General features: G+C 46.5%; 1 protein-coding gene across 4 annotated transcripts; it reads right to left on the reverse strand.

Moving 5' to 3' along the window:
* Window positions 1-97: 97 nt before the first annotated feature.
* CBLC (Cbl proto-oncogene C) lies at window positions 98-15,903 on the reverse strand. 4 transcript variants are annotated; one of them, XM_042441100.1, is made up of 11 exons: window positions 15,360-15,903; window positions 12,276-12,422; window positions 11,463-11,619; window positions 9,800-9,921; window positions 8,183-8,320; window positions 7,036-7,123; window positions 6,020-6,151; window positions 3,800-3,982; window positions 2,629-2,742; window positions 1,495-1,657; window positions 98-1,057 (listed from the first exon to the last, which is right to left on the reverse strand). In XM_042441100.1, exons 1-10 carry the CDS (start codon window positions 15,692-15,694, stop codon window positions 1,514-1,516), a joined length of 1,560 nt encoding a protein of 519 aa, XP_042297034.1. In that variant the 5' UTR covers window positions 15,695-15,903; the 3' UTR covers window positions 98-1,057; window positions 1,495-1,513. The 4 variants fall into 4 exon arrangements, with proteins under 4 accessions (XP_042297034.1, XP_042297033.1, XP_042297032.1 ...); XM_042441099.1 differs by having other exon boundaries at window positions 98-1,325; XM_042441098.1 differs by having other exon boundaries at window positions 98-1,657.
* Between the last annotated feature and the right edge of the window lie 634 nt (window positions 15,904-16,537).

Genomic DNA, 16,537 nt, shown 5'->3' on the forward strand with positions numbered 1-16,537 from the left:
AGAAGGAGGAGGAAGAGGAGAATATAATGATCCTAGACTTGCAAAGCTCTCAGATATTCCTTTCAAAGTTCAGGGGATAATGTTTTAAAAAATGGACTTTTCTTTATGAATTTTTAATAGTGATGAATTTTTCAGCAACTACGAGCCGGATCCCTCCCCTTGATCCATACATCCATCAGCATCCATAATACACAGGGAATCCGGTTTTATTTTGATTTTCCCAAGTTGAATGTGTTTTTGCGCAAGTGTGAACTTGAAGCCACAGCTTTGGCCGCCAGGCTCCAAGTGCCACCTGCTGGACAGAGCGAGGAACATCACCCATCCAAATAATAAACCCCCTCTAAACAATAATGATAAAACGGGGTTGCAGGTGTTTAAGGGTGCCGAAACGGCAGGGAAACTAATCTGGGCAGGCAAGGCTTTTAAAATACAGACTCCTTGGCTTGCTGTCTCTGGGAAAGCAAAGAATAAAGCAGTTAAAAATCCTGTTGGGAATTCTTTTAAGGGGAGTTACATCTTCAGGGGTTAAATTTGGGCAGGTCTGTAACATCCGTATCCAGTAAAGGGCTGCTATTACGCTACTACATAGCATAGCCAGCAAAGTGATCAATGTGCATGAGGACCAGTGCGCATCAGTCCGATTGCACAAAAGTGGGACTCAAGGTAGGTTCCAAAAATTAAAAACAAATACAGTGTAATTTCTTGTAAGGCATAAGTAGACTGGAAAGGGAAGCAAGGTGCTTATGTCTCACTTGGTGGCAATGGCATGGAGACCTTGGCATTAAGATAATGACTGACATTGGACATAATGGTTGCATTGCATCCATCAGAGCGAGAATCAACCTCTTTCCCAGCAATTGCGCTTGAGCATTGCATGGCTTCATGTTGACTGCAATGGTTATTTGGATCAGCATCCAAGTCCAGGCAGGGTAGTGATTCCTGTGCATTTCGTCTGTGGGGAAATCCACCCCACATTGTCCAGAAAGGTTCCTGGAGTAGCCAAACCTTTCCACTTGGCTCTGTCTCCCCAGATTCCGTCATTCTCAGCAAAGGAAATCTATATTGTTTGAGACAGTGAGATGAAGAGACAGGTTGAGAATGATCTTTCTTTTCCCCTTGTCGGTATGAAAAGGGAGAGAAGAGGACTAGAGTTCAACCTTGAACCATTACTACAGGTACACCATCTTGCAGTTCGGTCCAAGTGAACTGACCCATGCGCAATCCAGGCCAGCAATGATGTGTTGCATGTTTCACAGTTTTGGTAGGAGAGACACGCTGGTGGTTGCACTTCCATTGCATCTGGAGGCTGGCCCAGTTTCTGCCACCTGCATTAGAAGGATGTACAGGAAGTCTCTGCAAAATCTCTCGTCATTCAGATTTGGGGTTCAGTCTGGCATCAATGCATAACATGCATGTCTTCTCTATGTATCACCAATAAGCTTGTATTGGTTAATCTATCGATTGGAAAGATGCCTCCTCCTCCTCCCAGCTCACCTGAGTGTCTCCGTGGCTCTCATCTGCCCAGCTGTTGGGGTTCCTGGTGCCCCTCATGAATCGGAGGGGGTGCCGGGACGTCCCACGAGACTGAGCCAGGTGGGCATTCCTGGGGCAACCTTGGCAAGGGACGATTACGGACCCAGTGGGCAGAAGATCCACTCTGAACAGAGGAAGAGGAAGAGTAGGAGTCAGCAAGCTGTGTAGGACTCTTGTTGTTGTGTGCCTTCAAGCCGGTTTTTCCCGACTTATGGCAACCCTAAGGCGACCTGATCATGGGGTTTTCTTGGCAAGATTGTTCAGAGGAGGTTTGCCATTGCTTTCCCTTGAGGCTGAAAGGGTGTGACTTGCCAAAGGTCACCCAATGGATTTCACAGCCGAGAGGGGAATCAAACCCTGATCTCCAGAGTTGTAGTCCAATATCCAAACCACTATGCCATGCTGGACTGCCAACCCTCAAATGAAATTTTCCTTCAGTCCCCACATTTCTAGCATTGCAGAAGATGAGATATTGAAAACTATTCACACCTGGAAGGCTTCCATTTGCGGTGCTTATGTTCCCTGGGTTACTTCACCCACAGCTTGAAGGTAGAAGCCAGCATGGTTTGAACATTGGACTAGTAGGACTCTGGGAGGCCTGGGTTCAAATTCCCACTCAGCCATGGATTGTCAATGGGTGTCCTTTGGGAAATCACACTCTTTCTCAGCCTCAGAGGATGGTGATGGTGGCAAACCTCCTCTGAACAAATTCAAGAGGATGGTGTAATGGTTGGAGCGTTGGATTAAAACCCAAGGAAGCCAGGGTTCAAATCTGCACTTGCAGGGGAGGCCATGTCCCGGCCCTGTGAGTAGTTATCCTCTTTGAAAAGTTTATGGATGCCTGCCTTCCCTAAAAAGAGAGACTCACAAAAAACTTTGACTGCGTTGGACTGCAGTTCCCATCATCCTTGCTAGCAGGACCCTTTCAAGGCAGAGTCGGTTCACACTTCTAACAATTGCTTTGTATTTAAGCCCACCAAAAGCTCAGCCATCATTTTAAGTCAGCAAGCAGCGTTGTTGAGAAGCTGGGCTCCCCAAATGGAAACCAAACAGCCAAAAGGTATCGGTTGCATTTGCACCCAAGGCTTCACTCACCTGATAATCTGGATTGGGGACTTTCTTCTGCCGTGGAAGATTCGTCCGAGGGGGGAACGAGGGTATTTCAAACTCGGGGTCTGGGCAGGGTGAGGAAATGGCATTTCCAGACATCTGGAAGGAGAAAGTCCAGGGTTAATAATTCAGATGGAGTAACTCCCTCTTCAGTTTTCATGCGATCCCTCTTCTATTCCCTCCTCAGTCCCAGTCTTGACAAAGGATATCTCTCTTTGCTAATTTCATTCTCAAAGGAAGCAGACAGTAATTGCTGCAGTTTTCTTCCTGCTGCCAGAAAGCAGTTTTTGAAGACTATTTTCACAGTCTGAAGCTTACTCTACACAAAATTTGCAAGTGAGTTTTTATTCTTCAAAAACAGCATTTTATGGGTGGGGAAAAGCAGCATTTTTGTGCAGAAACTAATATTTCCTTACTTGTTTAGAAAATACTATTAAATATTATTTTTGTATGCAGAAAATGCTGCTTTCTATACAAATGCGCGTGCGCGCGCACGCACACACACACACACACACACACACACCATGGACGAATTTTGCACAGAATAATGGTGCAACTACACTGTAGACGTAATGTAGTGTGACACTACTTTAACTGCCATGGCTCCATCCAACAGAATCGCGGGATTTATAGTGTTTTTGGAGACACCAGAGATCTTTGGCACAGAAGGATAAAGAACCATGGGTTGAAATATATTACAAAACTATGTATAGCAAACCTTGATTTTGCTATTTAATATAAGGGACACCGTTTAACCATGATGTAGTATTTAATAGGACTTGAGCATCCACTGATTTTGGTATCCACAAGGGGTCCTGGAACCAAACCACAGTGGAGCCCAAGGCCCTACTGTATCATATATCATATCATATCATATCATATCATATCATATATCATTTTATATTACCGGGATTTAAAACTACAAATCCCTGGATTCCACCAGATTGCACTACAGGACTTCAATTGGTGCCAAAGTGCATTATTTCTATAGTGTAGATGTGCTCTAGGTCTCAAATTGTAAAGATTCGCGTCTGTCCAGGTTTTGCCTCACTGGCATTTCCCGACACTCAAGGAATACAATGTTTTTGTATAAAACAAATAAATTGCCGAATATTTTGCGAACTTCCCCGTTATTCCTTCCGCTGCTCATCCTGACCTCTTTCTCTTGCTGCAAAGTGGCCAGCTCCTGCAAGACAGACTCCACGTCTTCCAGGTCCCCTTCATCCCCGTCTTCTTCTGTCCCGGGGGGCTCCTCTTTGTAGCTGAAGGGGTCCACGATGATGTCCTCATGGCCCCAAATTTCATGGCGGCAGAAGGGGCATGTGTGTGCTTCAGAGAACTGCCGGGGCACCGAGAAAGGGCTCTGTTAGGGTCGGCTCCCCCATCCAAAGCCAAGGCTCCAAATGCACCCATCTATCAGCCCAGGTAAGGCCCAGTCACCTGTAATGCTAGGAAAGGGATGCTGTGACAAAGGCATTGCAGCATCCTTTTCAACTCAATTCATTCCTCTTTGATTCGCTGGATTAAGTTGCAGAGTGTGCCTAAGGTGGCCAAGATGGGTAGCCACTGGTTGAGGGTTTCATTTTTAATGGGCGCTCCACATTCGCTGGGGTTAGGGGTTCTGGACCCCAATGATAGTGGACCCCCCCAAATATAAACCACTTTTAACCTGAGAGGACCCCTCTCTAGGAATCTCTGGCTCTAGCATTTCTATGGTCAACCTCTGTAGGAATTTAACGGCAGGAGGACCTACAAATGCCTAGAGAAGTGTCCTCTCTAGGAGTCACTAGGTCCTCCAGCATGCCTCTATGGTCAAATTCCAGGCAAATTGCACAGTTCCCAAAGAGAACACAGTACTGAAATCAGTGAATCATCAAACCTGCAAAAGGCAAAGCTGCAAATGTGGAGGGCCGACTGTATTTTAGGATAATAAGTACAGTTGGACCTCTGTATTCACGGATTCTTTATCCACGGATTCAAGCATCCATGGCTTGAAAATATTCCAAAAGTACATATAGCGAACCTTGATTTTGCTATTTAGTATAAGGGACACCTTTTAACCATGTCGCTGTATTTTATGGGACTTGAGCATCCACTGATTTTGGTATCCACAAGGGGTCCTGGAACCAAACCCCAGCAGAGACCAAGGGCCTACTGCATATTATTATTGTTGTTGTTGTTGTTGTTGTTGTTGTTGTTGTTGGGTCCCCAATTTTCCCTTCCAACCCGGCTGCCTTGGATGATGCCATTTATATGGAACTCAATGAATGCCCCTTCAGGTAAAGGAAATAGGAGCCTCAAAGCCTTGCCTGTTCTTTCACCCGGAACATGAATGACAAGAAGGCTCTTTTTCCCCTTTAATTAATTAATTAAAAGGGCTTTTGCTGAAGCCGTTGCAGGAAATGAATATTAACCAGCGTTGGGACTTTCCCTCTTCCATGCTTTGTTTATCTATTAACTGAGCAAAAACCCTCTGGGTACGTATGAACAGAAGAGGAGAGACTAGCATTAAAGCCAAGCTTTAAGGGAGAAGAAAGAGCCAGAGTTCTCTTTTGGACTACAACTCCCAGAATCCCCAAGTTTGCATGATCAGCTGGGCAATGCTAGTCTGGGGGATGCTGGGACTTGTAGCCTCGAACATTAACCCCAAGACCTGGGAAAAGAGAAGAAGCGTTCATGTTTCAGATTCTGGGGAGATACTATTTGGAAAACAATTCCCACAATCCCCAGCCTGTCACAAACAGTGGGCAGTGCCTAGCTGGGGGATTCTGGGAACTGTAATCCAAATCAGTAATCCTTTCCCTAAGCTCTGATGCGGAAAAAGACATGCAGATTTCAGTGTTCAGGAAAGTCACTTTTTTGACTACAGCTTCCAGAATCCCCAAGCCAGAATGGTCAGTGGTCATGCATGGCTGGGGAATTATGGGAGATGTAGTCCAAAACAGTTACATCTTTCCATGAGTCAGTCTAGACACAAGGAAGAGGAAATGAAGGAGGAAGAGAAAAGGAAGCATGAGAAGAAATAATGATAACAGGAAGAAAAAGAAGGAAAAAAGAAGAGGAAGAGAAAATCCAAGAAGAAAAAGAATGAGAAGATGTAGAAGAAGAGGAAGAAGGTTTCCCCAAACTGTGAAGTCGGAGGCTTTCATGGCTGGCATCCATAGCTTTTTGTGGGCTATGGGATGGTGTTCTGGAACGTCAGGAATAAACTCTTCCAGAACTTGGCCCCATAGCCCAAAACCCCACAACTATCCCCAAATTCTCTGGTTTGGGTCTCCAAGTTCTTGGATTTCCACGTTGTTGCAGCGGCCGCCCAACGTGGCCTCCTGGTCCCTCCATCCTGGGGGTCAAAAAGGGTCAGAGGTTAGGGACTGACCTGCCAGGCGTCCAGGCAGCCCCGGCACAAGAGGTGACCGCAAGGCTGGATCCGGACGTCCTTGTTGTTCTCGGCACAGATCTTGCACAGCTGGAAGGTGGAGCCCACCTGGCAGTACAGCTCAAACTGCTCCTGAAATGCAAGGCAAGGAAACTCAGCTGTATGAAATCAGGACTCCCATCTCTGCCCAGCTGGTTAACACATCTGGAGGTTGCCCCTTCCTCCATGTTGCCATGTGCCCAAAGCTAGTGAAGACATTAGGGCACCCTGGGCATTGTGTGTGTGTATGGTGTACTATCATAGATAGATAGATAGATAGATAGATAGATAGATAGATAGATAGAACTCGTAGCACCTTTGAGACAGCCTGAGCTTTCCTAGACTGAAGATGCATTTTGGAAGTAGACTGAAGTTTATGAAAGCTCATGCTACCAACTTCTTTCTTTCAGTTAGTCTCAAAGCTGCTCAAAGATCTCTCTACATACTGATTCTACAGACTAACATGGCTATATCTTTGATATGTGTGTGTGTGTTGTGTTGTCTTGTGTTCCTCCTTGGCAATATGGTACCACCATACGTAAGGTCCCTCTCCCAACAGGCACCTGCCCAACCTCTGACACCAAGGAAACAAGGCATCCGATGAAGACCTTTAGGTTTTTCCTTCCTTTGGAAGGCTTTTTGTATGTCACTTTAAAAAACCAGCGTTTCAGGAGTTTGGTAATGATGGAAAAGAGCAGTAGAGGAAGGGTACATCCACACTGTAGAAATAATGCAGTTTGGCACCACTTTAACTGCCATGGCTCCATCACTGCAGAATCCTGTAGTTTTTGTGATGCACCAGCACTTTCTGGCAGAAGAGGCACAAGACATTGTGAAACCACAAATCCTCGCATCCCGTAGAATGGAGCCACAGCACTTCAAGTGGTGTCCGACTGCATTACTTCCGCAGTGTAGACGCATCCAAAGTGGGGCTTTAAGAGCAGTGTGTGTGCTTGTGTGTCTACGCATAGACGTACTTGGCTGACCCGGATTCGGTTCCGTGGCACGGCCTCGGTCAACTCTGTGAGGTCTGGGTTGGCGTTTTTCCCATCTGGATACAGGTAGCTGTAGGATGAGACAGAAAGCATCACAATTTGTTTTGCAATTCATCAATAACTGCAAATGGGCACAAAAGAGGTTTATAAAGTTTTGCATGGACTACTAGCTTCTGATAATCCAGCTTTTCTCAAAAGAAACGGGGGAAATCCTGCTTTCAAAAAAGCCGCGCTGAGGAGGATTTGCCCCAGAACTGGGGTGCAAACCACCAATTGGAGTGTGAATAAACTGGTGCCAATATGAGCTACCTACTTTTAATCCAGGGTAAATTTCAGAGTATATAGTAGTATACTAGTGTGAATGGGCCCTAAGGAAGCTGAATCCTAAAAATTGCATTGTGTTGCCCTTGGCCAAAAAGGACACTCTCTTCATGCTCTGAGCCAATCTGCACTGCAGAATTAATACCTTTTGACACCGCTTTAAATGCCATGCTCAATGCTGTGGAATGCTGGGATTTGTAGTTTGTCATGGCGCCAGCGCTCTTTGATAGGAAAGGTTAAATATATCACAAAACACAAATCCCAGAATTCTGTAGCATGGCAGTTAAAGCAGGATCAAACTGCATTATTTTTGCAGAGCAGATGGGACCTGAGATTTTGGAGAATGTTTTTTCCCCCTTTAAAACCCTCCTTGCCCAAAATCCAACCTGTTTTTAATGAAAAGAGTGAATTCCAGATCAAAATACACCGTTTATTTTAGGAAACACCTCCTTTCTTTTTAAAAAAGATTAATTTTTCAGACAAAAAATGGCATATTTAGGGGTACAAAATTTTCATGAAAAGGTTTGGAGATGTGCAAAAAAACCCATTGGAAAGTTAGCTTGCAATCTCACCCTGCGGAAGAACGTATTTATATTATTCATTCTTGTATGGAAAGACAGAACAAAGCAAAGACCTATATATCTCCACCATGCGCTGACTTTCAGGAATCAAACCTGGTGATGTTAAAAAAAGATGAAGGTTGTTGAATTGCACAGTTGTGCATCATTTAATTTCTCTCCGCTTGCGGAAACAACCCCTTTATTCCTGCAAAGTCAGCTCCGTCCCATTCAGGAGACCCATCACTCACAAGCCTTCCTTGTGTCCATCGTTCAATGCTTGGAAGAGAGGTTTGTTCTGAGGAATCGTCTGCAGGATGTTTCCGTTTTCTGTCACATAACCAATGGCCCACTGGCCCAGCCGAGTGCAGCTGAGTCGGAAGATGTAGCTGAGATGGAAAGAAGAACACATAGAAGTATTACACTCCGGGGGGGGGGGGGATGCAATGAATAGATATAAATAGGGGACACCTGGCTTGACAACAGCACATGCAAAAGTGATCTAGTAGAACACAAGTTGAACATGGGTCAATAGCAGCTAAAAAGGCCAATGCGATTCTAGGCTGCATCACTAGAAATACAGTGTCTAGATCAAGGGATGTAATAGTCCTATTCTATTCTGCTTTGGTCAGGCCCCACCTGGAATATTGTGTTCAGTTCTGGGCAAAACAAGTCAAAAAGGACATTGAGAAACTGGAGCCATGTGTCCAAAGGAGAGCGACTAAAATGGTGAAGGGTCTGGAAACCATGAAGCCCTATGAGGAGAGACTTAAGGAGCAGGGGATGTTTAGCCTGGAGAAGAGAAGGTTAAGAGGTGATATGATGATAGCCCTGTTTAAATATTTGAAGGGATGTCATATTGAGGAGGGAGCAAACTTGTTTTCTGATGCTCCAGAGACTAGGACCCAATGGAGCAATGGATGCAAACTATTAGAAAAGAGATTCCCGCTCAAGATTAGAAAGAAGTTCCTGACAGTAAGATCTGTTTGACAGTGGAAGATGCTGCCTTGGAGGGTGGTGGAGTCTCCCTCTTTGGAGGTTTTCAAACAAAGCCTAGATGGCCATCTGTCTGGAGTGCTTGGATGGTGAGTTCCTGCATGGCAGAATGGGGCTGGACTGGGTGCCCTTGGGGTCTCTTCCAACCCTATGATTCTCTATGAGAACCTGAGGATCAGTTCTGAGGGGAGACAGCAGGGGGAGCTGTTGCCCCAGGAGGGACACTAGAAACAGACTGCAGGTTTTCTTTTGTGTTGGCATTAACATGTTAACACTAAAGTTCCGTGGGAGAAATCCCATCCTAACACGAATCCACCAAAACTTGCAAGAGTCTTTGTCTCCCGGATGGAAAATACTGATTTTTTAGAAATTCAAACGTAGAGGAAAGTGGAACGGATGGACTCCATGCTCTCCAATGCTGCAGAGATGAAAGCCAGGACATGTCTAGCCAAGCAACTACATGATTGTGGTCCAGATGGCAAAAGCTACTTCATGAAGAAGAACACAGAAGCTTAGAGAGGCTGCAGAAGATTGCTTTGACCTGAGCTGACTGGGAAGAGCATGCTTCTGCCCCACTCTTTTCCTTCACGAACCCCATGGAATTTGTGGAGCGCAAACTATAGTTGCACTTTGAATTTTCAGTTTGCAGCACATGAAGGAAGCTGAGGACGAAGGGAGAAAGTGGAAGGAGGAGAGAGAAGCCAGGACATTTTAGCACCAACTGAGAAAGTGAGAAGGCAGAGGATTAACTGGGACGGTCCTTGCCAAACTGGGACCGTTGAAGGTATGGGATTCTTCTCCCCCTCCCCATTCCCAAGTCTATTCTGAGCCTGAAGAGTCCAAAATTCATCTGGCTAAGGGTCCTGCTTTACCTTCCAGGCTTCTTGGTGTAGGCTTGGAGACGGTCTTTGACTTCGTCATAGGTGAGGAAGGCCATGTACCCGGGGTGTGTTACTGCGAGGTAGGTCCAGTTCTTCAGCAACGTTGGCCAAGGCTGTTATTGCGGAGGGACAAAGTGGAGAGGGGTGAGATCCAGAGATGGGAAGACCATTGAGCCATCTAGACTTATAACTGAGTCAGACCATTGACCCATCTGGACTAGGACTGTCAACTCTTGACTGGGAGAAATGGCCTTCAAGGGTTTCAAATGGGGGTCTTTCCTGGAAGCTGGAATCTTTTGCAAAAGGCTCTGGGAGATTGTCTTCTACTGGGTCACACCAACAATGGTCCAACTAGGCCAGCATTGCCCACTCTGGTTGGCAGGAGGAGGTCTACTTTCCTAATCTTACCTGGCAGTACCAGAGACTGGAGCCCCAGGGCCTTTTGCTTGAGAAGACAGGAAGGTCCCCATATCTTTAGGTGGACCCTTGCTCCATCCAGGCCAATGTGGCCAATTCTGGAGGGCAGTGTTTTAGAAACAACCCAAAGTTGAAAAGACAGATAGAAAGCCCTCCTACTGCTTTTGTCGAAGTGTGTGTTTGTTCTCCCCCTTTTAATAAAGCAACCTTATGGATTTAAAAAAACAAAAGCATGTACCCTCTTGCTCAAATTTAATCTGATTTAAGAGCTACAAAGTCTTTTTCACCTTTTTGAAACGGAAACGACAACGTCTGCAGCTCCATTTGCTGCTGCGATTGACCGCCTCTCCCACCCACGGAGGGAAGCTCTAAGCGATGGACCTACAGAAACCACATCCTGCAGCGTGGTCAAGAGAACTCATTCTCTTTAGAGATGGTGGGCCTTTGGCGGGAGAGAACAAGAATCCAGCTGAAGGCAGAGATCATCCATTGGGCTTGCAGGGAAGGAGGCATTTTGGGGGGTACGAAGAGTTGCAGCCTATGCCAGTGGCATCACTAGGGTTAGCATCACCAAAGTGTGGCAACTCAGGCTGGCAGCCACCCCACAATTCCAGAGAGTAGGAATTGCTGGTGGAGGGTCCAGTCTGGGTTGTCTATGGCGTTGGATGGTTGGCCCTTGGGGGTTCCTTTCAACTCTAGGGACCTTTATCACACTAGTGAAATCCCGCTGAGAAACCGAATTTAAACTAGATTTAAATTAGAAAAAACCTGCAAATGCCACATTCCTGCAAACGTGAAATAATGCGAAGTCAAAGCGAAGCCAAAATGGAAAAAAACTGCAGCTTTTTAACTTTTGGGACGTTCCGAAAGTGAAACGACGTTGTTTTTGTCCCTTTTGCCTACGCTTTAACCGCATTATTTTACGTTTGCAGAAACATGGCATTTGCGGGTTTTTTCTAATGTAAATCTAGTTTCAATCCCGTTTCTCAGCTGGATTCCACTAGTGTGATAAGGTCCTAAAGGAGTTGGACCGGATGGCCCTTGGGGTCTCTTCTGACTCTATGTTTCCTAAGACCCTTTGCAGGCAGCCATGGCAGGCAGAGGATGCTCACATCGCTTTGGTTTCGGGTGATTTTGAACTTTTGCAGATTCCCAAACTTGGCAAAAGCAATTAGTATTGCTTTCAATACCAACCCTTCACCCAGAATAAATTCCTGTCCATTTTGGCGAGTTGTACCTGGAAGAGGCGGCTGAACACATCAAACTCAAAGACGGAGATGTGTCCGCTGCAGGTGAGGTCAATGGTGGCCCTCAAAGCCACGGCCATTGCGCCGGGTTCCACAGGGTGGACTCTGTGAAGCCCTTCCCGAAATTCGGCCCAGGAGACCAGACTTCTGCGGAGGAGAAAAGACAAGATAATTGTAAGACGCCTCAATCCATCTGGAGAGGCGGGATATAAATAGTTATTTATTTATTTAACCCTAGTTTTATTCACATATGCCGTCGTTTCAGGTTAAAATGGAGCAGCCTCCCTTTGAAGGAATGATACACAGCGACCTGAATCAATTCGGAAACTCATTCATGCTGCCAACAATTTAGATCTTTCCAGAAAACTTTGGGAGGGGGAACCCATTATAGTGGGTTCCAGATCCCCCTGCGTCAAGGGGAAATCCATGTATGCTAGCAACCCATTGCAAACAATGGGGGGGGGGGGTGTTCACGGCATGGGATAGCGTGTGCGCCATGGACATGCACATACCATTTCTTTAATTGTCGCACTGCTTCAGCGTAAGCTCACAGTCGCATATAGTGCGCCCACATATGGCGCAGGTTCACTGTATTGAGTATCCTAGGTTGAGCGGGGATTTTGGGCAGCCCTCCAAAGTGCATCAAGTGTATTTGGGATGTGTGTAAACAACAAGGATTCAACCCAGATTCCTCCTGGATTATTTTCGTAGCATGAATGTTGCCCTGGTTTCCATCTGTGGAATATGGAAGAGTATGTCCCAGGTTGAAGCCTCCCTTGCAAGGAAGGCCTCTGTTTCCTCACCTGGTGCCCCAGGTCTCTCTCCAGAAGGACTGGGCCTCCGGTTTGTGGAGCTGGTAGCTGCTGCCCTGGTCCTGCCCTTCGGGAAACAGGGCTTGGAGCTCGGCCACCATGTGGCTGAAGATCAGCGAAAGCTTTGTGAGATTCCTCCTACAATGGGAAAAGCAAGACAGAAAGCAGATCTGTCCGTCAGTCAAAGCATATCTGGAGGTTGCAAGAAGTGCATCTCTATAATAATTCATAAACTATATGTTTGTTCTCGTTGTTGCTCTTGTATGCCTCCAAGTCATTCCTAAATTACGACGGCCCTGTAGTGAACCTATCACAGGGTTTTCTTGGCAAGATTTGTTCAGAAGAGGTTTGCCATGGCCTTCTCCTGAGGCTGAGAGAGTGTGACTTGACCAAGGGTCACCCAATGGGTTTCTTTGGCTGAGTTGGGAATTAAATGCTGGTCTCCAATGTCCGAATCCAACATTCAAACCACTACGGCACCCTGGCTCTCAAAACTAGACATAAATAATTTTAAATACAACCAGCCCTCCATATCCACTGATTCTTTATCCATGGATTCAAGCATCCAAGGCTTGAAAATCTATTTTTAAAAATTCCCAAAAGCAAACCTTGATTTTGCTGTTTTACATAAAAGGCACCATTTTGTTATGCCATTGTATTTAATGGGATTTGAGCATCCAGGGATTTTGGTATCCAGAGGGGCCCTGGAACCAAACCCCAGCAAATAACAAGGGCACACTGTACCATTGATTTGCAATTCAGATGTTAAGGTTTGTACATGAAACTGACTGGGTGACCCTGGGAAAGTCACACTCTCTCAGCCTCAGAGTTGGCCATGGCAAAAACCCCTCTAAAGAAACGTGGCAAGAAAACCCTGTGATAGGTTTCCCTTTAGGGTCACACAACAACAAATATGTTGAGGAACAGATGGGAAATCTGGGGATTGGAGGAGAAACATTTACCAAGCTGGTTAGAAAAATCAGCCTGGCTTGCTTTCTGCCTTGACCAGTAGCCAAAGAATATTATCTGCCCTTCTCCTGGGTCCCAAAACGCCATGGCCTGGCTGCCAGTTGCTGCAAATGTGACCAAAGTCCAGCAAAAAGCCTTCTAGAGGTGCAAAGTCCCTTTGAGAACTGGCTGCAGAAACTCCTCCTTCGTCCATAACTTTGTTCTGGCCCCAGATCTTGGAGAGGAAAGACTCAAAGTCCACTCAGTGATAAAGCTGGATTTGCACAGAGATGGTGTGTGTATGTATGGGATGGGCAGGGTTTTAAGACCAGCAGTATAACAGGTGGAAGGAGGGCAAAGTAAAGTTATTGCTACCCCAAGATTCTGCACGAAATCCCATGAAATGTTCCTTTAGTTACCAAGTTGCTATGACTTAAGACCTTTGTTTTTATCATTAAGAAACAGAATTAAGGCAGCCAAAGGAAAGGGCTAGAAATGCAAAGACCGGAAATAGAAGAATCAGCAAAATGTCAACATCTCAACCTCTGCAAAATGTCATGGCCGAGCGGAGACTCGAACCCTGGTCTGTCGAGTCCTAGTCCAGTCCTCAAACCACTACGCTGCACTGGTTTAATATTTTTAACCCAGGCTGCATTTACACTGCAGAATTAATGCAGCAACACCGCTTTAACTGCCCTGCCTCAATGCTATGGAACCCTGGGATTCATAGTTTTGTGAGAATACAGCCTTCTGTGTCAGAGATCTTTGGTGCCACAACAAACTACAAATCCCAGGATTCCTTAGCACTGACCAAAGCACCAAACTTTGCTAAGAGCTTTAGGAAATTTCTTCCCTATCCTTATTGTTTTCATTCAAATATGTTCCGGTGATGGGAAGGCTAATGAACATTGCTAGGCTAATGTTGTTTGGGTCCAGACCATAAGAAAGCATTTGTTTGTTTTGCAAAGGAAGAAAGGAAGGAAAAGAAAGGAGAAAAGATAAGAAAGAAAGGTATCTGGCTGGCCCTTTGTGCCGCTAATGGTTGCATCTGAGGCCAAAACCCAAATAGAGGCAGTTTTGCATTAAGTTCTGGAGATGGAAAGACCCTTTATTTTGCAGATACAGTTGGCTCTGCGCCTCCACAGATTCTATATCCACGATTCAACCATCCAACACTTGAAAATATTTTAAAGCATACCTTGATTTTGCTATTTCGTACGAGGGGCACCATTTTATTATGCTATTGCATTTCATGGGACTTGAGCATCCACTGATTTTGGTGTCCACAAAGCGCTAGCGGATACCAAGGGCCCAACATATAATTCATAAGGTTAGCTTTGGTGAGGGGAATGGGTTGGAAAGTTGCTGCAATGGCTTTTCTGAAATTTGAGATGCTTTATGTGTTGTACAATTATGGCAACCCTATGTGGGGCTCAATTCAAAGTCCATAGGGAAGGCATTCACAGAACCACTGAAGTGGGAGATATCACGAAAGGTCATCTAGGTCAGCAACTCACTGCAAAAGCAAAACCCAGCAAATGCCAAGGACCCAGGAAGAGCCTAACCCAGTGATGCCCAAACATTGGTCCTCTAGATGTTTTGCACTTCAGCTTCCAGTATTCCTGACGGTTGGCCAACCTGGCTGGGGCTTTTGGGAGGAGAGGTCCAAAAACACCTGGTCTTCATTCCCATTTACAAAAATGGTTTGCAATCTGAATCGATGAATCGATTTGACGGCGGAGTGTGGCTCCTACTACATTTGTGGCTCTCACTACATTAGCCCCGATTGCACCCCACCATAAAATAACCCACGTCTGGTTCATATTCATGAATGAATCGGTTCAAGATGGACCCGCTCTGGCCGGCTGAAGGGCAAATTGAAATCAATTCTGATCCACATCTGGTTCGCACTTGTGCAGAATCAATGTATCCAAAAAGACACGGGGGGAAATCTGCGCATGGCCTCCCCTCGCCGATTTGATTTAAAGTGGGAACCAGGATCATTTGAACCTGTTCCAACTGAATTGCGATCCAGTTTAAAAGGTAGTGGAAATGAGGCCCTGGAAGACCAAAGTTTGGGAACGACAGGTTTGCAACCTCCTGTCACCTATTCAGTGCTATTTTTACCTGGCAGTGGATCCCTCTTTGAAGATCTCCTCTTTCTCCCGCTTGAAGAGCCGGGTGGTTTGCTTAATCTTCTCCTGCAGGTTGGTGAGGAAGACCGGCAAGTACCCTCCGTCCCCGATTTGGGCCAAACCGGCCCCGTGTTGCTCTTGAATCAGCCGCAGGTGCTGGTACGCCTGGGGCACCAGGTAAGGCAGGTGCGGAGGGCTGTTCCTGAGGCCCAGGCGAGGCTGGCTCACCAGCTGTTGCAACTTGGCCAAACCCTGGAGGGCTTTCTCCATCGATCGGGGGGCCGAGACCCACCGAGGGGGCCGGACAGTCCGTGCTTGGGTCGCCATGGCCAGCTGGAAAGAGCGGGCAGATTTCCCCAGGTGAGGCCTAACCCAGACAGTGCCAGCTTTAAAGAGGGCTTGTCAGGGCGCCGTGCCAGCCTAAGCAGCAGGGAGGGGATGGAGGAAGAGAAAGGTAGCAAAGGGAGCCGTGGGGTGGGTGAGCCGAGCTGCAAAGGAAACAACCCAGCAGCCCCAGAGAGCCCTGACAAGTGTGACCACACTACTGTCTGCTGTGCGATGGCCACAAACACACCAAGCGGGCGGGAGGTGTGTGAAGAAAGAGGAGGGTTCGGGCAGGCTGCTGCCTGCACCAAACAGGCTTGTTCTCTGCCTACAGGCATCACACCCTTCCCAGGCCCTGGATCGTTATTCTTATTCTTATGTACCTCCTGCTGCGGCTCAATGCTGCATTTATGGGCTGCCACTGCAGTGCTGGCAAAGGGCAAGGCAGGGCAGGGCTCCGTGCCAAGCTTTCTTGTTTCTAAAGTCCGCTTCCTCTATAGTGGGCAATGTTTGCTGCTTCGGTTTATGGCACACTTTTCCCCCCAATGTGGGACCAGGGTGACCTTTTCCAGGACATGTCCAAGCATGTGTCCAGGAGGAATTCCCACATGACCAGAGTGACCAGGTGTCCTCCTTTCCCAGGACATGTCCTACATACATTTCAGCCTTGTGTCCAGGAGGAATTCCCCAATGCCCTCGATGCTGAGAATGACCATATGGAATGGGCAGGGTTTTAAGACCAGTGTGACCAGGTATCCTCTTTTTCCAGGACATGGCCTCCATCTCAGCCTTCTGTCCAGGGCCAGAAGAATACAGATCAATGAATGGGACAAGAGAGACACTCTG

Source organism: Sceloporus undulatus, chromosome 9, assembly GCF_019175285.1.
Source record: "Sceloporus undulatus isolate JIND9_A2432 ecotype Alabama chromosome 9, SceUnd_v1.1, whole genome shotgun sequence".
In the NCBI taxonomy this organism is placed as follows: Eukaryota; Metazoa; Chordata; class Lepidosauria; order Squamata; family Phrynosomatidae; genus Sceloporus; species Sceloporus undulatus.